At 42.7% G+C, this 24,368-nt stretch overlaps 1 protein-coding gene across 1 annotated transcript; it reads left to right on the forward strand.

The window, feature by feature from the left end:
* Positions 1-22,183: 22,183 nt before the first annotated feature.
* Positions 22,184-24,007, forward strand: LOC121623262 (nodal homolog 2-A-like). The gene is made up of 3 exons (XM_041960495.1): positions 22,184-22,490; positions 22,941-23,719; positions 23,855-24,007. The coding sequence occupies exons 1-3, from the start codon at positions 22,184-22,186 to the stop codon at positions 24,005-24,007; spliced, it is 1,239 nt and encodes a 412-aa protein (XP_041816429.1).
* Positions 24,008-24,368: the final 361 nt, after the last annotated feature.

Below are 24,368 nucleotides of genomic sequence, written 5' to 3' on the forward strand. Positions count from 1 at the left end.
CATAGCTAATGTTGCAGCTGGTCAGAGCAGGGATAATTTCACCAGCTTTATATAATATACAGCGAGCTTTATCCAGGATAACACATCATGATTTATCAGTTTTTTTTATTAATAGTATGATGAATCTGAAAAATAAGACATTATAATGCCAAATAAGTGTAGTGGAGGAAAAAAATAGCTTCCCTGGTACTGGTTTCCAAAATGTAGTGTATGATGTAGAAGTATACGGTTAGAGTGTAGAGTAGCGTTTAATGTCAATCTTCAACTGATTCCTAAAAATCCTTATTATAAATCAAATATTATTCATGCTGTTAGTACGCTGATGATAGCACAGCCTCACAGAGCCGCTAGCAGTCGGCTCAGTCGGCTCAGTGGTCATAGAAATATCACACCTCGACCAGAAAATCCACTTACTTCAGACACAGGTCAAAGAAATAATAGTGTATCAATGTTTGGATAAACTTACTGTGATGTATCGATGCTCAAACCCATTTGAATTTCATTGATATATTTTCCCATCCATTATATCTTTTACTCTGTTTTGCTGTTGTCATCGTTAGTTTTCATCTGTGATACACTTGAATTTTAGTATTTGTTGGACCAGAGTTTTATGCACTTATGGAATACATTTACCCGCTGTGTGTGTGTGTGTGTGTGTGTGTTTGTGTGTAAAATGTAACACTTCTTATTGTGTGTATACACATTGTTGCAGATGCTTAATGAGCTAATAAATTGTTGAAAAAACTAAAATAGTTGATTAGTTCACAATAGAAGAACCAACAACTGGAGAAGCTGCAACTGCGGCCTGCACGCTGTGATGTCACCTCACGAGGAAACAACATCTGGAAACCAGTAATCAATAACTGTCAATTCATTCAAATCTTAAACAAATAAAAAGTACCGCTGTAAATAAAAAGTATGACTGGATGGACTGTTTGCGTTGGTCATACGCCTGATGGCTAGTTTCAACATGTGGTTGCTGTTCCCTTTTCTTGTTTGCTTGTTGAACAAAACTGTTTCTCTTGACATTTAAATCATAACAATCCTTTAAATACAGTTGTTGCACATTTATTTGATATTGACAATGCAGATATAAAGAGAAGATGGCAGCTGAGGTGGTGCAGTGAGACGAAGGGGCTCAAGCTGCTCCATCATCGCTGACCAAGTGGCGGACCTCTGTCGTTTGTGTGATGGTGCTGATTGTTTTGCTTTTCAACAGTCTCTGTTTCGGTTGGTGCAGCGGCAGGGGCCAGCACTGTGGCCGCTGCTGTTGGAGAGTCCAGCCAGTAGATCTGTGGCCAGCTGCAGTTGTTACACGAAGGCGTTGCTGCAGTCTGTCTGTGAGGCGAAGAGTTCCATCACATCTGTCTGTTAGGCGAAGAGTTCCATCACATCTGTCTGTGAGGCGAAGAGTTCCATCACATCTGTCTGTGAGGCAAAGAGTTCCATCACATCTGTCTGTGAGGCAAAGGGGTCCATGACACCTGTCTGTGAGGCAACGGGCTCCATCACATCTGTCGGTGAGGCGAAGAGTTCCATCACACCTGTCTGTGAGGCAAAGAGTTCCATCACATCTGTCTGTGAGGCAAAGGGGTCCATGACACCTGTCTGTGAGGCAACGGGCTCCATCACATCTGTCTGTGAGGCGAAGGGCTCCATCACACCTGTCTGTGGAGTGAAGGGTTCCATCACACCTGTCTGTGGAGTGAAGGGCTCCATCACACCTGTCTGTGAGGCGAAGGGCTCCATCACACCTGTCTGTGGAGTGAAGGGCTCCATCACATCTGTCTGTGAGGCAAAGGGTTCCATCACATCTGTCTGTGAGGCAAAGGGTTCCATCACATCTGTCTGTGGAGTGAAGGGCTCCATCACACCTGTCTGTGGAGTGAAGGGCTCCATCACTGCTGTGTGCACGGGGTTCACACGCAGTCTCTTGGCTTGCTGACTGATCTCTCCAGGTTCAGTAGCACATGCTGCAACAAAAACAAACAAAAACATTGTTATAGTCAATGTTTAAATCCAAAGGGATGAACTGATTTGACTCTTTAAAAATAATCTTACAAATAGATTTCCTGGAAAAAATGTTTATGAAATCTATATATTTTGACAAACTGCAATCTATTTTGTCCGAATTACCGAAATATTGTCTTACCTTCAGTACTGGTGGAGACCTTCCTCCTCGTCCTCTTTCTCTTCTTGCCCTACACAAAAACAACACATAAGACTGAGGTTAGTGGGCAAGAACAAAACTATTTTCAGCGACTCTGTGTCATCAGCTGCTGTGATGTGAGGGAAACATGTGTGAGTTGTGTGTGAGCACTGTGTACATACATAATTGTCTCTGGATGACCAGTTGGGGTGCAGCTCTGCGTGGAGCCGTCGCTCTTTGTCCGCCTCTTCATAATATTTGGCTTGCTCTTCTTTGGATAGGGACTTCCACTGTGGATAGACGACAACGCGCGGTCAGCACACACACACTTAAAAACAGGACTTGGCCACACACAAAAAACGGGAGCAGAAAAGTACACGGACAGATGCATAAATGTGCTCACAGATCCACATTAACGAGTGCAGGCTTGTGATAGTAGAAAATCTGTTCTGGGAACATGACTGCAGTCTGTGGCTGAAGTCTGTGTAACACTGAATGTCTCAAACATAGAGAAAAATACTTACCCTCTGTCCCAGGACAGTGTTCACCGCCGCACTGTCAGTGATGTTCAGCTCGGCCACCACATTTGGCCTCTGCTCTTTCCTGAACAACATGAAGGCATTGGGTGGTTTCTTTATGTGCGGCTCATCTGCGGAGGTGTTCGGTTTCGGATGTGGAGCAGCAGGGCCAAATGTAGTGAAAACATTTGCTGGGAGCTGGTACAACACCTCTCCATTCCTACACACAGAAAGAGAGACAGATGTATTAGATAATAGAAAGCACATGTGTGTGTGTGTGTGTGTGTGTGTGTGTGTGTGTGTGTGTGTGTGTGTGTGTGTGTGTGAAGATACAAGCAGAAGCTCAGTAGCTATAGTGTTCACTGGTTTGTGCTTGTTTCTATTAATGCGTGTGTTTCTTACAGCATTCCAACAGGAATCAGGTTGTGAGGGTCACCTGGCTGCATGATGTTGTGATCGTACAGCAGGGGCCCTCCCTGGTAGATGACGGGAGCAGCTTGACCAGCGTTCACTCCCGGGGCAGCCATCATTAGGCTTGGATGCTCCAACCAGCGTGGAGCTGCTTCGACGGGGACGCACCCACCGTTTCCCTGGCTCAGATGTTGCACTGCCTGACGGTGGGGGGCATATGGGGGATGAGATGCCGGAGGTGGAGATGGAGGCGGAGTGAGCCGTGGCTCTCCCAATGTCTGTTCAATCGCGGCCTCCAGAGGCATAAGTTCTTCAGATGGAGATGGAGGCGGAGTGATCGGTGGCTCTTCCAATATCTGTTCAATCGCGGCCTCCAGAAGGGTCCGTACTTCATCCCACGTCATCCCCTCCATGGCGGCATCAAAGTCCGCGCTGTAGTCCATTTCCGATGGTTTTCTCTGAAAGCTCTATTCGTTGAATCCTCTCTGTCTAAAATGTGTAGCTCTCTAGTTCTTGACGATACTCGCTGTTCTCTCTCTGTAGGTTGTAGACGCGCTGAAGCAGTAGTAGTATCCAGTCGTCCTATCGCAAGTTGGGTCACATTCATACAACTCTGGCTCAAAATCTCTGACGTCATACATCCAGGTGCCTGTGCGCCAACGTTCCAGCTGGTTGCCATGGTGTCCAGCACCTCTCCATCCATGCTCAGCTCAGACAGTCAGTGATGGAAAGTAACCAAACACAGTTACTGAAGTGCTGTGCTTAAGTACAGTTTTGAGGTGCTATGCTTTTTACCTCACAAGCTGCAACATTAAAGTGGTGCTTACACAGTATAGCGACTTCAAAGAACAAAGAGTCGCTGAGAGGCTGAGGCCGGCCTTCCACTTGTTTGACGCGCTTAACGGAAAAAATCACTGAAATACGAAAATACATTTGACCTTTTTATTTGCGGAAAACAATGATCAACTTATGATATCGTGCACAAATTCATAATCAAAGTGATCACAGTGATCAAAGGAAATAGCGGTCAACAAAAAATACGGCGACCCTGCTCACCGTCCCTCACTCTCTAGCCACACACGACAAAAAAAAAGGTGAGCAGGGGCTTATGTGTAACATCCCCGCCCATATCCACTTGACCTACATATTCCCTCATCAATAGAATCACACAAACCTAAACAATAACAAACACCAATATTTCAACCAACACACCAAGGAAATCCCTTCAAACTCATTCATGGCTCCCACACACATACATAGGCCTACATATTCATTCCAATCCAACAATATGATATAGAATTTTGAAATGGTTTGTTCGTTTCAATTCAAGTTTCTGCTCGTACATATTCACTCTCAAAAATCTTCACTGTGGGAAAATGTGCCAATACATAATAATAAAGTTGCACCGCATGGCAGCAGCTTCGAGTCGACACTCAGCCTACGTTGCTGCTGTCATCTTGTCTGTTATCATCTGCTCCAGGTTTGTGGTGATGAAGGATCACATCGGGGCTCATCGCCTTTGTCCAAAATAAATATGTCAGTTGTATGAGAGAGAAGTCAGACTCCTCTGGGTCACTGTGCTGCTAAAGATTTCCTCATCCTTTCTGCTCTCCAATGCTGCACCATAACCCTTGCAGACATGAAATGTACACGAAAATGAGGCACAGATTGCTGTGTGTCCAGTGATTATTATCAAAATGTTCCAAAAAATCTGCGAGAAAACGCTGAAATATTTACAAGTGTTCAGATGAAATGCACCCTACCTTGAATAAATTTTAATTTCTCTGGAGTTGAACATTATTGGAAACATTTGGCATGATTTTAGTGCACAAGTAAACAAGATATATAAGAAAGGTCAAGTCGTTTTTAGACATTTTAATCATATCTCTCAGTAGCAGTAACATACTGTATCTATCCATGAATGTTGATTTAAGAGCTGTTAAATCATCTCATTTTCCAGCCATTATTCTGTCCCTGTTTTTTAAGGATGTATTTCTGACTTTCTTCTCTGACAAGCTTTGCTTTCTTCATCTTTGAGTTTGATCAAATGCCATGAAAACCAATCAGCATCGCGCATCGTGTCCTTTGAGAAGAGCCATCCCTCATCTGTTCGTCTGCTGCCCTTGCTGCCCTTCATCACCTGATCACGTACCAGCACAGCAGCTCCCTGTGAGCAATTTGCCTCATTTATCGTAACTTTGCAGCATTATAGCTGTTTCTCAAATCATGTAACATACTACTGTAATCGGAGGCAGGTGTTGAGTCGGCAGTGTGTTGTCACCGGAAAAATGATTGTTTCTCTTTCTTTCTTTTTGTAATAAACAGTGAACGATGTTGAGACAACCTCCAGAAAACAACCAAAACAGTGTGTTCCTTATTTGCTAAATGGTGGATTCCTGATTGACCAGTAAATAAATTATGACCGACCTAAATCCTCAAGTTTATTTTGTTGTCTTTTGAAAACGCTAAAATAAAAGCACAGCAGTTTGCTGTAAATTGTTTCCTCTCCACCTGAACGCTGGTCTCACTCCACAGGTGCGTTTGTTTACATTTTGAGTCGGTGGATTTCAGCTTTTTTACCACCAGCTTCAGGGTCATAATACATGACAAATAAGCAGGAGTTTTACGACAACATTGTGTTCACAAACAAGTTGACAGTCCAAATGTAAAACGAAACCTGCTCAGGTCTTAATCTTAATGGAAAGGCCACTAATTTCATACCTTAACACACAGAGATCTAATATTCAACAGTTTGACATTAAACTGTGTTTGCTTGCTGACTGATATTTCGATCCTTGACTCCACTTATTCCAAACTCCTCCAAAAGAAAAAAACGTTTCAGTGTTCAAAATCCAGATTATAGACGTCATATAAAAGCCATAATATTCACATTTTATAGTCAGAATAGGAGCTGACTGTTAACAAATCTGGCTACAAGTGCCTGAAAATTGCACTACTTGTTCACATTTAACCACCAACACAGATCAGTGCTGAAACACCGCGCGCAATGCGCACAGTTGCGCAAACATCGGCTCCAGCGCTGTGGATACGGGGGAGTGACGCAGGGCGCTTTCCCTTGTCGTGGACACAACATTGCGCATACAATTCTGCTGCCGAACACACTTCAGCGTATTCAAAGTTCAAATGGTCTCTTTTCTGGTTCATTATTATTGTTGTTGTATATTCAGTGGGCCACTGGATCAACTACATTTTTAAAAACAAATAGCCCAACAACATCTTTGCTGAATATTTAATGAAATTACATTCATTCATATCTAATCAGCCTCAAACGTATTAAATACATGCGCAATAGGCCAACAATGGCAGGATCAGGCGCTTGAAACTCCAATATAAATCAACCAGTAATTAAAATGCAGCACCGAAAATATCAATCCGGTTTTATTTCATTTTTCGGACAAATAATTGGCTGATGGTACTGTAACCCTCGTCGTGTTATATTAACAGAGCACAGGTAGGTGATGATCAATGAAAGTAGCTGGACCAGTATCAGAAGACACTAGCTGTCAACAGCCAGTGTTTGTGAACATCAACAATGACACAGAAAACCATGAGCTGAGTTTTTTCAATTATTAGAAATAACCAAAACAATTTTTAATACAACAATACTTTTTGGACAGAAAATAATAAATTTAAATAATAAAGCTGGCAACGAAGAAAAAGAAACCCTCCGTTTCCAACGTTGACTGTTCTTTCGTTGGGGCCCTTTCGCAGTTACCATCAGTGTATCAGTGTCTACTCCATCCTACCACACAGTCCGTGAGGGAAGGGGGAATCAGAAAACTCTGCACACCTTGGATAACAATGGTTCACTTTGGTTCACACTGGGAATCACCGGTTCTGGGATCTAGGACTGACGTTCATACAGTCCCCAGCAGGAAAGTGATGGGGTATGGCTCCAACCTTTTCCAGCCGACCGATGTCACCAACACACCACGAGGGAATCCTGGGTAAACCTAAGAAAAAAACCTGACCTGTAGATAGGCCAGACAAGACCCAAAGGGCTTGGAACATTCATCCAGTGTCTGTGCAAATCATGTTCATTTTCTCTATTTCTCCATGAATTGTTACCAATTAAATACACTCCATCTTGTAATGATAAGTTCAAATCATGTTCTCAAAGAAATTCAGTTGTACAACAAAAATCAATTTTAGGTTCAAGTTTCATTCGCAGTTATGAACAATAACCACATTTAAAGTGCTTCATATAACCATTCAAGTATTCAATGGGCTTCAAGATTTCTTTATTATCATTGAGCATGACATGTCAATGAAATTTGCATTGCAACCCCCATGTTCGAAACAATAAGAAAGATTATAGAATAAAATTAAGATACTAGAATAAAATAAAACATGCAGAAAAAATATTCGTACATATAATAAAAATATACCAGAAATGAAAATATACTAAGACAATAACAATATACTAAACAATAAACAATAAAATATACCAGTGAAATGTACCAACAGCAGCTGAAATATACTAACATGTATAAACGATAAAATAGACCAATGAAATGTACCAATATACTAAAATGTATATACTGAATGCAAATGGATGACCATTTAGTTCAGCATGTGTGTACTAATATGTTAAATACACAGAAGGTGCAGGTGGAGGTGAAGGTGTGAAAGTGCAGTGTGCAGTGGCTCATAGTTCTCACAGTCTCTCATGTGGATGTGGAGGCCCACGAACATGATGTTGTCCTCACACTCCACCACTTCTCCATCCATAAGGAGGGGGCGTGATCCGTCTTTCTGGACCTCCTGAAATCCACAACGACCTCCTTGGTCTTCCCTGTGTTCAGCACCAGGTTGTTGGCTGAACACCACTGGGTGAGCTGGCGTATCTCCTCTCTGTAGTGGGTCTCGTTATTTGAGGTGAGACCCACTACTGTAGTGTCGTCCGCAAACTTCACGACTGTGTTGGTGGGGTGTATGGCAGCACAGTCGTGAGTAAACATGGTGAAGAGGGCCGGGCTGAGCACACAACCCTGTGGCGTGCCTGTGCTGAGGACCAGAGGGGATGATGTGATGTTCCCTATTCTCACCACCTGAGGCCTGTTGGTGAGAAAGTCTCTGATCCAGTGGCACAGTGACACAGGCAGACCCACTGCATGTAGCTTCAGCGCCAGCTTGTCTGGGATGACGGTGTTGAATGGTGAGCTAAAGTCTACAAATAGCATCCTGACGTAGGTGTTGGGCTGCTGCAGGTGGGTCAGGGCTGTGTGCAGGGTGATGGAGACAGCATCCTCTGTGGACCGATTCCCTCTGCAGGCGAACTGAAGGCTGTCTAGGTCCGAGGGGATGAAGCCTCTGAGGTACATGAGAATAATCCGCTCAAAGCACTTCATGATTACCGGCAGGTGATGGTTGTCTTCTTAGGTACCGGAATGATGGTGGAGGACTTGCGGCACTCAGGCACTCATAGACAGCAGCTTGGAAATGTCCAGGAACACTCCTGCTAGCTGGTCAGCGCATGTCCTCAAAGTCTTGCCTCACACCTTATCCGGTCCTGTAGCTCTGCGGGTGTTGATCCTCCTCAGGGTGGATGTCACCTGGTGCTGCTGCAGGACGAGGAGCTGGTGCTGCTCCTCCAGCCGGGGTAGGTGTGTATCTTCTCTGTTGCCTGATGTGTCCAGGCGGGCAAAGAAGCTGTTTAAGGTGTCAGGCAGGGTGGGGTCGTGGCTGGCGAGCTGAGTGTTGGGCTTGTAGTCCATTATGGTTAGTAACTAACATTTTACAAAAATAAAACACCAAAGTACCCTTTCTAATTCAATCAAAATTGCATTAAATGCAGTAACAAACATATAGCATAATAGAGGCATTAAGGCACCGCCGGCTTCTTTGTCCCTAGGTGAAAGAATGCACTCAACATTTACCTCTTTATTTACTATAATAATAAAAAACAAATAAAACACAAACACAAATAATTCAAATACTCTTCAATATTTTCCCATTTGTAGTAAACATAACATTAGAATAACAACATCAAATAACGGCGCCAACTAAGTGGCTAGGCCCAAACGAATAGACTATTAGCAACCCAGCGGCATCGTTAGCTTCACAATAGCTCCATTATCTTCACAATAGCGCCGAATTGTTAGCGCCATTAACACATTCAACATAGTAACAACAAAATATAGTAATATCACCATCCCAACATTCTTTTCAGTGTTTCACTCACCACTGAGTCAATGTAGCTCTACAGCGCCTCACTTCATAGACCTGCACTTGTCCAGTAGCACTTTTCTACAAGGTTTAACGTAACAATACAATAATCAACAACTATTTAACAATCTCAAGAATTATTAACTTCATTTACAAGGTCATTTTCAACTCTTACACAGAGGATGATCATGGAATTACTTTTGATTTTATCGATCGGCACACAAGCATGCCAGAGCGAATACAGGAAGTGATCCAGGAAATTAATCTGTCACATGACATTCACTGAATATTCTGATTGGCTGGTTGTGGAGCATGTGACTCAACCCCTTCCGTAATACACAATGCTTTTGCCATGGTAATTCTTCCTTTTTTGTGCAAATGACTTTATGCATTTTAAACAGACCTTCAAAAGCAACTTCAAACAGATGTATATATCTATGACTTATTTAAATATTTATTCATTTTAATGAATTAATCCCAAATCAGCGGTTTTAATAATTTTCTATCAACTTATCTGTTTATTTAAAATAACATGAATTATTTAAGGGATGATTATGATGCTAAGAGGTATGGTTTTAGATTTGATTTCATCATATTCAAGCCTGGGCTACACGAAAAGGCTGTTCACCCCTCAATCAAACTGAAAATTCATCCCCCACATACCTTCACAGACCGCTCCATTGGGAGAGAGCTTACATCCAACAGGACAGGCACGCAGAGCTCCCCAGGCTTCATCCACACACACATGGCTACAGCCACCGTTGTTCATCGAGCAGATGCGACCTGCAGGTCACAGCTGTACATTCACCAGAAGCATTTCACTGCATCACATGATTTGGAGATTAAGTTGCGGTCAAGTGTCCAGTAGTTTGTTGCAGCGACTGCTATTATTGTAACGTGTCTCAAACCTACCGCAGGTTATGGGCTCGTCGCTGCAATCTGAGCAGTGAACTAGGCCATCACACCTCTCCTCGGAGGACAGACACGTCCTCTCCACACAGACCTGACAGAGGAGGAGACGGTCAGGACTAAACTATTTAATTGGCACACATAACTACCCCTTGTAAGGAGCCTCCTGTTTGTCTTTGATATCTTTTCACAATAAATCTCAAAATGGATTAATAAACCGCTTCAAGGAATATCACCTGAATTTCAATGGACTGCACCTATTGATTAAAAGTATTAATTGAATAAAAAACAAACATTTTCTGTCACCTCTGGCAATAGTTAATTGGGTTTTTTTAATCTGAGGAGGTTTTACGATATGAGTCTCCACATTATCTTTGTTTTGTTGAAGACGAGGCCGCACTGAAGACATCTCAAAGATTGGTTATCTCAATACATGCTGTCGCACTTCAACACTAGGTACTACTCAAGATAAATTAGAAATAGAAGCTTTTGTACTTTGGGTGAGGAGGAGCACACCAGGCTGGACTCATTCGATCAGCTGATCTCAGTCTTCAGCTGATAATTTGGTGACCTCTTGATTGGTTGGAACTACAACTAGCAGCCACAAGGAACTTTATGGAATAGTTTGGACATGTCCCACTGACTGACATTCAGGTTCCTGTGACCCTCCACCTTTCTCAACACACTCCTCTTCGTCAGGGTTGTCCAGGCAGGTGTTCAGTCCGTTGCAGCGCAGCTCTTTGGGGATACAGATGTGGTTTCACACACAAGGAAACTGGCCGGGGGGGCATTCGGGAGAGACTGGGAGTAAAACAAGACACCATGAACATCATGGAAAGACAGGATTTAGTGAATACAATACATTTTCTCTTCAGGCACAAAAGTTCAAAAACTATGAACTGTGTTTACTGAAAACAGTTTACAAAGTGTTCCTGAGCCCATGTAGTAACATCTTCTCTACAGTCATCTGTTCACAGTGGTGAACCTCGCTCCATCCTTGCTTGTGAATGACTGAGCCAACATGTTGCTGCATCAAGTTCAGAATAAGAAGATATTTACAAAAATCAAAGAAGCTGATGAGGTAAAACATTAAATACATTGTCTTTGTACTGTTTTTCTTTGGAGTTTCTGTCAAAAAGGATTAATGATCACATTCTGTTCTCATGTTTTACACAGTTTGCAGTTAGCGACTGTTCTGGAGTCATGCTTGTGTGTTAACACGGAAAATTGTAAAAATGACTCAACAGTGAACTGTAGGAAACAGTATTCTTCTGTCATCTTGTACAAACAGCCATTTGTTTGTCATTATTGTGAAGCGGTTTGTTGACTAAAAGCAGAAACTCAAATCAGTGTAAAATAACTGCAGCAGATTCGATTGAAGCTCGTCTTGTTGACTTGTTAAATATGGTGTTGACCATTTCAGACTCACAAGAAAACAGCTATGGTGAATGAAAATACAGCCATCTTAAATTAATTTAGACAATTTATTACAATACTTCTTACTTTTGCACAGGGACAGGAAGTATACCTACCTGCACAATCCATTTTATTAGATCCATCCAGACAGTCTGCACCTCCATCACATCTCCAGATATCAGGGAAATGCAACAAAACAGAAAAGGTTGCAAACACATTACATATTGTGTGCTCCTTCAGCATTTTGCCTGTGATTTGTTTACATGCCGAGCCACACGGAGCCAAACGATGTCTGACTACAACGGACAGGAAAATGTAATTAAAGTTGTCAGGCAGCCAGAAATGTAATGTTTCATCGGCTCAGTAATGACAGTAAAGCATGAGAAATCCTGCTGAGCTTCTTGACCTTGTTAAATGTGTTACATCGTGGGTTTATTTAACAGTTCTGATTGAATTCAACTAAATTCAGAGTGTTTTTTTCACACTGATTTGTTATAAATACTGTAATCACTTTATCTATACCCACCATGTGCACTTTCTACCTAAGTGCAATTTGTGCAAAAACTGTTCTTCTGCCCTCGGTTAGTGTAACTTCGAACCGAGACAGCGAGCTAAACATAAATGGTTCCAGCAATAAAAGGTCACGTTGTTGTGGTCTTTGTGTTTACTGAAGACCATTTTCTTAATTTGTGAAACTGTCACATGCACAACAAGGAAAAAATACATGAGTGCAATGCGTACGTAACTCATAGCCTAACTGTGATTAACATCACACATCACTTGGACAGCACACTCTTATGCTACTGTCAGCAGATGGCTAACAGTATCAACTCACTTTCATACAGCACTAATACATAGAAAATACGACACTGTAAATCCCAAAATAATGCAAAACACAATGTAACACTTCATTGATCCACATAGACTTACAGATTATGGTTTGCCAAGGCTTCCAAACCACAAACGATGCGAGAAACACCTCGACATGTTTATATGTCCCGTGCTGGATTCAGTGTTATTTAGCTGCTACTTACGACACTTGGCCACTAGGTGGCACTGTTATTATACATGTTCACAACCAGAAACGCAATTAATGCCACAATAATGGTGACAGCGAAATCTATTGGCAACAGGGAAAAATAGAATAGACCAAATAGGTCCCATTTTTACTGCATTATAACAGATGCACTGTTTTACTTCTGAATGACTGAATGTCTGAAAGAACAACTGTTTAATTCTAAAAACATTTTGGCAGTATATTTTTATGGCAATTTTTCTTATAGTCCGTTGTGGCAATATATGCAGTATGTATGTATATATATATATTATAGTGTACAAAATGTACACATATATAGTCCGTTTTTATTTTCTTTTTTCAACTGCTTTTACCTGCGACCTGTAATACCCGAATTTCCCCGTCTGGGGATTAATAAAGTCTAATCTTAATTTGTAGTGGATTTTTGAACATCCTGAACCATTTTCAGTATTTGTTTTCTTTAAAGAATGCTCCATTTATTTGATGAGAAAATCTACACACAAAGCTGACAAAGTCCTTTGTAACAAACCAAACTGCTATTGAAGAAAGAAAAAAGAACATCAGAGAAGACTAAGGAGGTCAACTCATCACACAAGGCCACACTGGGCCTAAAACAGTCCTGCTGTGTTTTGCGCTTGATTGTCATGATTGTCACAGAAAGTTTGCTAAAATAGCAAAAGAGCGCGAGTCTATTTTTTCCAGAGCGGCTAAGGCCCAAAATACTATTACATCTTTCACACACCTTTTCACAAACTTTTCACTAATTTTATCCAAATATGGTTTAATGCAAAGCAGGCACAGAAACAAGAGAAATCAATCTGCAAGTTCTAATTTTCCGAGTTTGCATTACAAGTCCAACAAAGCTTGTCGCAATTAACTCCCAAACTGCAGGAATACACGCCATTCTGCCTCGTTTATGTTCAGATGTAAAGAAAATGTGAAAAGGCCCCCGCAGTTTGTTCAAGCGGTCTAAACACGCTCACGTGCATTCAGTCACACAAGTTCGTTAAAAAAAACACAGAGAAGACGTTTAACCTCGGGAAACTGTAAGACTCGTATGAAAAATCAAACAAACAAAATGCCGTACGTCCATACCGGCACGCGGGGCTCATCGGGACAAACTGCGTCACCTGAGCGGAAACGCTTTTATCAGCCTCCCCTGCTGCAGGTGCGCGCGCCATCGTAGACGGTTCAGCTTCCGTTACCCTACATGAAGTACAGTGAAATGTAACAAAACATGATGCCATTTACCCTATTCAACCAGGTGCGATTTTTAATGCTTTATATAAAGATTTAATTATTTATTTAAAATTGTGGCAAAGAGCGAGCTGTGCACGTGCTGCGGTTTGTCCAGTGAGAGCTGGGAGAGCAGCTCACATCATGTGACTCCTCTCCTCTCCTCTCCTCTCCTCTCCCCAGCAGCTGTCAGTGCGTTCAGGGAGGCGATGAGGCCATGCGCATTTTGGATTGGATTTGCGCTTTTACGCACTGAACCAATTGCGAACAAAATTCTTTCATTGTTGTTTTGAATCAGTGCCCATGAGTAAAACTAACACAGAGATCAGCGTCAGAACAGCCGTGTGGATTTACTGATACGGCGCTGGAAGGTTGCGCATAAATATTCAGCTTTAGATTTAGTTAAGTTCCGCTTTTCAAGATAGTTAACTATATTTTCATTTCTGGCATACTTTGATTACATTTACGAATATGTTTACTTCATGCTGGTTATTTTATTCTGGTATCTTAATTTTATTATATAATCTTTCTTATCTTTCTTATTATTGTTTCTAACATGGGGGTTGCAATGCAAAATTCATTGACATTTCATGCTCAATGACAATAAAGAAATCTTGAATCTTGAACTAGTTTCTCTCCGCTGCTCCAACACCGTCATCAGTACAGCCAGTTGTGGAAGAAGAACTCAGATATTCTACTTCAGTATAAGTGGCAATTCCGTGGAAATATTCATATAAAATGTGAAATACGTGTAAAAATACATGTAAAAACTCTGCATTCAAAATCTAACATAAAGGAATTAACTATTAGCATCATACGCAACCAAGCACAAACGAATTATGCAAAATGGCTCGTTTCAGAATGATATTGATCACTGCATTATAATTATGCATGAATGTGTGAGCATAGCTAATGTTGCAGCTGGTCAGAGCAGGGATAATTTCACCAGCTTTATATAATATACAGCGAGCTTTATCCAGGATAACACATCATGATTTATCAGTTTTTTTTATTAATAGTATGATGAATCTGAAAAATAAGACATTATAATGCCAAATAAGTGTAGTGGAGGAAAAAAATAGCTTCCCTGGTACTGGTTTCCAAAATGTAGTGTATGATGTAGAAGTATACGGTTAGAGTGTAAAGTAGCGTTTAATGTCAATCTTCAACTGATTCCTAAAAATCCTTATTATAAATCAAATATTATTCATGCTGTTAGTACGCTGATGATAGCACAGCCTCACAGAGCCGCTAGCAGTCGGCTCAGTCGGCTCAGTGGTCATAGAAATATCACACCTCGACCAGAAAATCCACTTACTTCAGACACAGGTCAAAGAAATAATAGTGTACCAAATGTTTGGATAAACTTACTGTGATGTATCGATGCTCAAACCCATTTGAATTTCATTGATATATTTTCCCATCCATTATATCTTTTACTCTGTTTTGCTGTTTTCATCGTTAGTTTTCATCTGTGATACACTTGAATTTTAGTATTTGTTGGACCAGAGTTTTATGCACTTATGGAATACATTTACCCGCTGTGTGTGTGTGTGTGTGTGTGTGTGTGTGTGTGTGTGTGTGTGTGTGTGTGTGTAAAATGTTACACTTCTTATTGTGTGTATACACATTGTTGCAGATGCTTAATGAGCTAATAAATTGTTGAAAAAACTAAAATAGTTGATTAGTTCACAATAGAAGAACCAACAACTGGAAAAGCTGCAACTGCGGCCTGCACGCTGTGATGTCACCTCACGAGGAAACAACATCTGGAAACCAGTAATCAATAACTGTCAATTCATTCAAATCTTAAACAAATAAAAAGTACCGCTGTAAATAAAAAGTATGACTGGATGGACTGTTTGCGTTGGTCATACGCCTGATGGCTAGTTTCAACATGTGGTTGCTGTTCCCTTTTCTTGTTTGCTTGTTGAACAAAACTGTTTCTCTTGACATTTAAATCATAACAATCCTTTAAATACAGTTGTTGCACATTTATTTGATATTGACAATGCAGATATAAAGAGAAGATGGCAGCTGAGGTGGTGCAGTGAGACGAAGGGGCTCAAGCTGCTCCATCATCGCTGACCAAGTGGCGGACCTCTGTCGTTTGTGTGATGGTGCTGATTGTTTTGCTTTTCAACAGTCTCTGTTTCGGTTGGTGCAGCGGCAGGGGCCAGCACTGTGGCCGCTGCTGTTGGAGAGTCCAGCCAGTAGATCTGTGGCCAGCTGCAGTTGTTACACGAAGGCGTTGCTGCAGTCTGTCTGTGAGGCGAAGAGTTCCATCACATCTGTCTGTTAGGCGAAGAGTTCCATCACATCTGTCTGTGAGGCGAAGAGTTCCATCACATCTGTCTGTGAGGCGAAGGGTTCCATCACATCTGTCTGTGAGGCAAAGAGTTCCATCACATCTGTCTGTGAGGCGAAGAGTTCCATCACATCTGTCTGTGAGGCAAAGGGCTCCGTCACACCTGTCTGTGGGGCGAAGAGTTCCATCACATCTGTCTGTGAGGCAAAGGGTTCCATCACACCTGTCTGTGGAGTGAAGGGCTCCATCACTGCTGTGTGCACGGGGTTCACACGCAGTCTCTTGGCTTGCTGACTGATCTCTCCAGGTTCAGTAGCACATGCTGCAACAAAAACAAACAAAAACATTGTTATAGTCAATGTTTAAATCCAAAGGGATGAACTAATTTGACTCTTTAAAAATAATCTTACAAATAGATTTCCTGGAAAAAATGTTGATGAAATCTATATATTTTGACAAACTGCAATCTATTTTGTCCGAATTACCGAAATATTGTCTTACCTTCAGTACTGGTGGAGACCTTCCTCCTCGTCCTCTTTCTCTTCTTGCCCTACACAAAAACAACACATAAGACTGAGGTTAGTGGGCAAGAACAAAACTATTTTCAGCGACTCTGTGTCATCAGCTGCTGTGGTGTGAGGGAAACATGTGTGAGTTTTGTGTGAGCACTGTGTACATACATAATTGTCTCTGGATGACCAGTTGGGGTGCAGCTCTGCGTGGAGCCGTCGCTCTTTGTCCGCCTCTTCATAATATTTGGCTTGCTCTTCTTTGGATAGGGACTTCCACTGTGGATAGACGACAACGCGCGGTCAGCACACACACACTTAAAAACAGGACTTGGCCACACACACAAAACGGGAGCAGAAAAGTACACGAACAGATGCATAAATGTGCTCACAGATCCACATTAACGAGTGCAGGCTTGTGATAGTAGAGGAAAATCTGTTCTGGGAACATGACTGCAGTCTGTGGCTGAAGTCTGTGTAACACTGAATGTCTCAAACATAGAGAAAAATACTTACCCTCTGTCCCAGGACAGTGTTCACCGCCGCACTGTCAGTGATGTTCAGCTCGGCCACCACATTTGGCCTCTGCTCTTTCCTGAACAACATGAAGGCATTGGGTGGTTTCTTTATGTGCGGCTCATCTGCGGAGGTGTTCGGTTTCGGATGTGGAGCAGCAGGGCCAAATGTAGTGAAAACATTTGCTGGGAGCTGGTACAACACCTCTCCATTCCTACACACAGAAAGAGAGACAGATGTATTAGATAATAGAAAGCACGTGTGTGTGTGTGTGTGTGTGTGTGTGTGTGTGTGTGTGTGTGTGTGTGTGTGTGTGAAGATACAAGCAGAAGCTCAGTAGCTATAGTGTTCACTGGTTTGTGCTTGTTTCTATTAATGCGTGTGTTTCTTACAGCATTCCAACAGGAATCAGGTTGTGAGGGTCACCTGGCTGCATGATGTTGTGATCGTACAGCAGGGGCCCTCCCTGGTAGATGACGGGAGCAGCTTGACCAGCGTTCACTCCCGGGGCAGCCATCATTAGGCTTGGGTGCTCCAACCAGCGTGGAGCTGCTTCGACGGGGACGCACCCACCGTTTCCCTGGCTCAGATGTTGCACTGCCTGAGGGTGGGGGGCATATGGGGGATGAGATGCCGGAGGTGGAGATGGAGGCGGAGTGAGCCGTGGCTCTCCCAGTGTCTGTTCAATCGCGGCCTCCAGAGGCATAAGTTCTTCAGATGGAGATGGAGGCGGAGTGATCGGTGGCTCTTCCAATATCTGTTCAATCGCGGCCTCCAGAAGGGTCCGTACTTCATCCCACGTCATCCCCTCCATGGCGGCATCAAAGTCCGCGCTGTAGTCCATTTCCGATGGTTTTCTCTGAAAGCTCTATTCGTTGAATCCTCTCTGTCTGAAATGTGTAGCTCTCTAGTTCTCCTTGACGATACTCGCTGTTCTCTCTCTGTAGGTTGTAGACGCGCTGAAGCAGTAGTAGTATCCAGTCGTCCTATCGCAAGTTGGGTCACATTCATACAACTCTGGCTTAAAATCTCTGACGTCATACATCCAGGTGCCTGTGCGCCAACGTTCCAGCTGGTTGCCATGGTGTCCAGCACCTCTCCATCCATGCTCAGCTCAGACAGTCAGTGATGGAAAGTAACCAAACACAGTTACTGAAGAGCTGTGCTTAAGTACAGTTTTGAGGTGCTATGCTTTTTACCTCACAAGCTGCAACATTAAAGTGGTGCTTACACAGTATAGCGACTTCAAAGAACAAAGAGTCGCTGAGAGGCTGAGGCCGGCCTTCCACTTGTCTGACGCGCTTAACGGAAAAAATCACTGAAATACGAAAATATATTTGACCTTTTTATTTGCGGAAAACAATGATCAACTTATGATATCGTGCACAAATTCATAATCAAAGTGATCACAGTGATCAAAGGAAATAGCGGTCAACAAAAAATACGGCGACCCTGCTCACCGTCCCTCACTCTCCAGCCACACACGACAAAAAAAAAAGGTGAGCAGGGGCTTATGTGTAACATCCCCGCCCATATCCACTTGACCTACATATTCCCTCATCAATAGAATCACACAAACCTAAACAATAACAAACACCAATATTTCAACCAACACACCAAGGAAATCCCTTCAAACTCATTCATGGCTCCCACACACATACATAGGCCTACATACTCATTCCAATCCAACAATATGATATAGAATTTTGAAATGGTTTGTTCGTTTCAATTCAAGTTTCTGCTCGTACATATTCACTCTCAAAAATCTTCACTGTGGGAAAATGTGCCAATACATAATAATAAAGTTGCACCGCATGGCAGCAGCTTCGAGTCGACACTCAGCCTACGTTGCTGCTGTCATCTTGTCTGTTATCATCTGCTCCAGGTTTGTGGTGATGAAGGATCACATCGGGGCTCATCGCCTTTGTCCAAAATAAATATGTCAGTCGTATGAGAGAGAAGTCAGACTCCTCTGGGTCACTGTGCTGCTAAAGATTTCCTCATCCTTTCTGCTCTCCAATGCTGCACCATAACCCTTGCAAACATGAAATGTACACGAAAATGAGGCAGATTGCTGTGTGTCCAGTGATTATTATCAAAATGTTCCAAAAAATCTGCGAGAAAACGCTGAAATATTTACAAGTGTTCAGATGAAATGCACCCTACCTTGAATAAATTTCCATTTCTCTGGAGTTGAACATTGTTGGAAACATTTGGCATGATTTTAGTGCACAAGTAAACAAGATATATAAGAAAGGTCAAGTCGTTTTTAGACATTTTAATCATATCTCTCAGTAGCAGTAACATACTGTATCTATCCATGAATGTTGATTTAAGAGCTGTTAAATCATCTCATTTTCCAGCCATTATTCTGTCCCTGTTTTTTAAGGATGTATTTCTGACTTTCTTCTCTGACAAGCTTTGCTTTCTTCATCTTTGAGTTTGATCAAATGCCATGAAAACCAATCAGCATCGCGCATCGTGTCCTTTGAGAAGAGCCATCCCTCATCTGTTCGTCTGCTGCCCTTGCTGCCCTTCATCACCTGATCACGTACCAGCACAGCAGCTCCCTGTGAGCAATTTGCCTCATTTATCGTAACTTTGCAGCATTATAGCTGTTTCTCAAATCATATAACATACTACTGTAATCGTAGGCAGGTGTTGAGTCGGCAGTGTGTTGTCACCGGAAAAATGATTGTTTCTCTTTCTTTCTTTTTGTAATAAACAGTGAACGATGTTGAGACAACCTCCAGAAAACAACCAAAACAGTGTGTTCCTTATTTGCTAAATGGTGGATTCCTGATTGACCAGTAAATAAATTATGACCGACCTAAATCCTCGAGTTTTTTTTGTTGTCTTTTGAAAACGCTAAAATAAAAGCACAGCAGTTTGTTGTAAATTGTTTCCTCTCCACCTGAACGCTGGTCTCACTCCACAGGTGCGTTTGTTTACATTTTGAGTCGGTGGATTTCAGCTTTTTTACCACCAGCTTCAGGGTCATAATACATGACAAATAAGCAGGAGTTTTACGACAACATTGTGTTCACAAACAAGTTGACAGTCCAAATGTAAAACGAAACCTGCTCAGGTCTTAATCTTAATGGAAAGGCCACTAATTTCATACCTTAACACACAGAGATCTCATATTAAACAGTTTTACATTAAACCGTTTTTGCTTACTGACTGATATTTCGATCCTTGACTCCACTTATTCCAAACTCCTCCAAAAGAAAAAACGTTTCAGTGTTCAAAATCCAGATTATAGACGTCATATAAAAGCCATTATATTCACATTTTTATAGTCAGAATAGGAGCTGACTGTTAACACAACAGGCTACAAGTGCCTGAAAATTGCACTGTACTTGTTCACATTCAACACAGATCAGTGCTGAAACACTGCGCGCAATGCGCATAGTTGCGCAAACATCGGCTCCAGCGCTGTGGCTACGGTGGAGTGAAGCATGGCGCTTTCACTTGTTGTGGCCACAACATTGCGCATACAATTCTGCTGCCGAACACACTTAAGCGTATTGAAAATGTCTCGATTTGAGATGTAAGGCACTAAAAACACACACTGCGTGACACTGAGGATAGTTCACTCATTCATAAAAGTGGTCAAAAGGCAGAATAAGTTACTTTTCGGATTAAAAGTTGAGTCTTTGGTACTTCGGTTCCAATCACCCAAACCCTGAAATGTAATGTGCACCATAGTTTCAAACAAAAGCTTGTTTGAAGTTGTGACCAAAGTAGTTTAAAGGAGAAGAATAATTTCATACTAATGGCAGCTTTCTCTGAGGGTTTTTTTGATTCTTTTCACACATCGCGCTCATCAAAGAGAATCAAAGCTTCACAGCTGCCTCTACCTCTTTCTTCTGTCTTTTGAGGACAGTTTGACTTATGAATGGGATCATTAACGTCAACAATGTCCCTTTATTGTTGCTGCTGCTGTCAATTAGCATGTCAGAGTTTAGACTCGGGTGGTGTTGCATGAAAAACTGATCACAAATCACCTAAATATTGTTTTTTAGATCAGTAAAGAGCCATGGACGATATTATGACTCTTATATTTGATTGTATAAGAACAAGAGTGAGTTTTCCTTTTTAAAAAGTTTACCGAAAAGAAGAAGACAGAAATGTCTAGTTCTTTACATATCCTGACATTTCGCTTATTTGTTTATGTGGCAAAGTAATGTTTGATGTTAATATTTTCTATTATTGATAATTTTATTTATAGATAATGTTCAAATGGTCTCTTGTTTGGTTCATTATTATTGTTGTTGTATATTCAGTGGGAAACTAGATCAACTATTTTTTTAAAAACAAATAGCCCAACAACATCTTTGCTGAATATTTAAGGAAATTATATTTATTCATGTCTAATCAGCCTTAAACGTATTTAATACATGCGCTTTTGGCGCATGAAAACTTAAATATATATCAACCAGTAATTAAAATGCAGCACCGAAAACATCAATCCGGTTTGCTTTATTTATTTATTTATTTTTGACAAATTATTGATCAACTATTGACCTTAACTTGGCCCCAGTACATTATTTTTCCACTTTCTGTCCCAGCAGGCTCCTAACAGGTCACGACCTGCGTTACAGAAAGTGACTTTTCTGATTAAGTCCTGTGTTGCTTTCCCATTAATCAGTTGTGTAGCTCGTAATCTCCTTAACTAATATTATTGTCAGGGATTCTTATCAAAGGGATCTCTGATATACAACACAACAACAATCAGAGAAGCGGACTGCTACGCTTTTCACACCTCGGCCACTACAAAGGCCGATTGGTTTCGATACACAGCGACCTTGTCACATTTAAGTGTTTGGGCTCCCGTGGATCACACGCGTCCTTGAACCATCTTGACAGATCTCTTCAAAGGACGTCAGGAGAGGGGCGTGTGATTATAAAACCGAGTCCCAGCATCTCATCTGGACCACTTGGAATCTACCTGCGGAAGAGACAACAGCACACCTGGGAATTATGAAGGGACTCGCGGTGGATTTCTCTTTTGCGCTTCTACTCGTGGTGGATTTGGTTCTGGGTCTCGCCGCGCAGCCCTTTCCTGGCCTGCGCCCTGACGCGCTGCTGCGTGGGATGAGCGGCGGCCCCAGACGCATCGTGCAGCGGCAGCAGACCAGCAGGCTGAACCTCTACATGATGCAGCTCTACCGGACCATGCTGACCGAGGACCGGGCCAAGACCCCGATGGCCAGCGTCGGCCGCATCTGGACGGAGGACAACCCCGCTCTGCACGACTCCGACTCTGTCATCAGCCTCGTCGCTAAAAGTGAGTATTCAACAGCAGATAAAAAAAATGCATTTTTTTTATGGAGTTTGGCATTATGGCTGTGCACAGGGTTTTCCTATAATGACATGCAATGCACGTGGGGTGTATGTTTTATTAGGGATTATACGATGGAAATGACATCATGCAACATTATAGAGTCGCCACAGCATGTGTCATTATTTTAGCAACATGTGCCTCATTTTTCCTTTGATACACACCCACAAAATGTGCATAAGTTGATCAATTTCACTCATCCTAATTTAATCATTTGTCTAATCAAACTTTGCTTGATTAATGCATTTGGAGATTCATGCAGCTATTTTTTGGGATTGAAGCTGTAATGTCATCACCCGCTCACACACATGAGAAATTGGTCTTTTCTGTCAGTGTCTTCTTTTGTACAAGTCATGAAGAATGCTAACCAGTTGTCTTTACTCTGATCTCATTTAGGCTGCCAGCAGATTGGCAAGAGGTGGTCCGTCACCTTTGACATGTCCTCCATGTCTGCAAGCGACAGCGTCCAACTGGCTGAATTTCGCATCCGCCTGCCTGCCTTCACAGAGTCTTCCAGAGCCTCAGTGGACATCTTTCTCTCCCACAGGGACCGGTGCTCCGGCATGCACTGCCCAGAGAACAGGCTTTTCCTGGGCCGCCTGAGAGCTCATCCCAGCTCCATGGTCTCCCCCTCCTCCTGGAAGGTGTTCAACACGACAGAGATGCTCCGTCGCTGGCTGCGGTGGGAAGGCTCAGTGCAGAGGACGGAGGAGGACGAGGCCGAGGCCGAGGCAACGGAGGAGGAAGAGCAGGAGCAGGAGGGAGTCCAACACCCTACAGCTGACCGGGTCATGATGGTGGTCTTCTCAAGGCAGAACCCGAGCGGCCAGCGAACGCCAACCCTCATCCGCACGGCGGAGCACTCCAAGTACGTCAGCCTGGACAGGGAGCGAGTGGCAGCTGGCTCTGGTTCCAGGACAAGGAGCCGCCGGTCCAAGAGGCACCACCAGACCCAGCAGCAGACAGTGGCTGGAGCTGCTCCTGTCAGCAAGCCCGCGGCGGAGGAGAAGAAGGGTCCTCTCTGCAGGAAGGTGGACATGTGGGTGGACTTTGAGAAGCTCGGCTGGAGCGAGTGGATCGTCTATCCCAAACGGTACAACGCCTATCGCTGTGAAGGAAGCTGTCCCACACCAGTTGATGAGACCTTCACCCCAACAAACCATGCATACATGCAGGTAAGCCTGAATTTTGTTACCAAGACAAACTCCTTCACTCTTATTGCACTCAGTATTTGCTGTAGCAGGATACAACTACTAATACCCTGCAGAGATATGTTCTAATCAAGCGTCCTTTTCCCTTTCTTCCTCCAGAGCCTGCTGAAACTTCACCACCCAGACAAGGTGCCATGTCTGTCCTGTGTGCCAACGCGCCTGGCGCCGCTCTCCATGTTGTACTACGAGAACGGGAAGATGGTCATGAGGCATCACGAGAGCATGGTGGTGGAGGAGTGCGGCTGCCACTGAGCGAAACAGACGCAGACCTTTCCGTTAAAGGCCTAATAGACTGGAGCCACTGGGCCAGAGCTGAGCTACTCAGAGGCATAAAGTGGATGGATGTCCACAGGCACTTCACAGATATGTGACACTGAGACAGAGGCTGCTGCTGCAATGCAGGTCATGACAGAGGGGAAACTACTGTATACCCTGGACACAACTCTGTAAATTATGCATTTAAAAAAATTAAGAGTTATACATTGTTGGTACTTTTTTTTAGAAGATCAAGTGACCTAAATTGTGCCTTGGTCATGGTTTGACCCAGTCAAGATGAAGACAAAAGCACAATACGGTCACTGACTGAAGCACTACAGGAGGCTGCATGAAGACT

This window comes from Chelmon rostratus, chromosome 19, assembly GCF_017976325.1.
Source record: "Chelmon rostratus isolate fCheRos1 chromosome 19, fCheRos1.pri, whole genome shotgun sequence".
Lineage (NCBI taxonomy): Eukaryota > Metazoa > Chordata > Actinopteri > Chaetodontiformes > Chaetodontidae > Chelmon > Chelmon rostratus.

Bases quoted from the DNA above. Each gene is read 5' to 3' on its own strand.
- LOC121623262 (XM_041960495.1), top strand. From the start codon at position 22,184: ATGAAGGGACTCGCGGTGGATTTCTCTTTTGCGCTTCTACTCGTGGTG. The intron at 22,491-22,940 runs GTGAGTATTCAA...GATCTCATTTAG, and splicing joins CATCAGCCTCGTCGCTAAAA to GCTGCCAGCAGATTGGCAAG. The intron at 23,720-23,854 runs GTAAGCCTGAAT...TTCTTCCTCCAG, and splicing joins CAAACCATGCATACATGCAG to AGCCTGCTGAAACTTCACCA.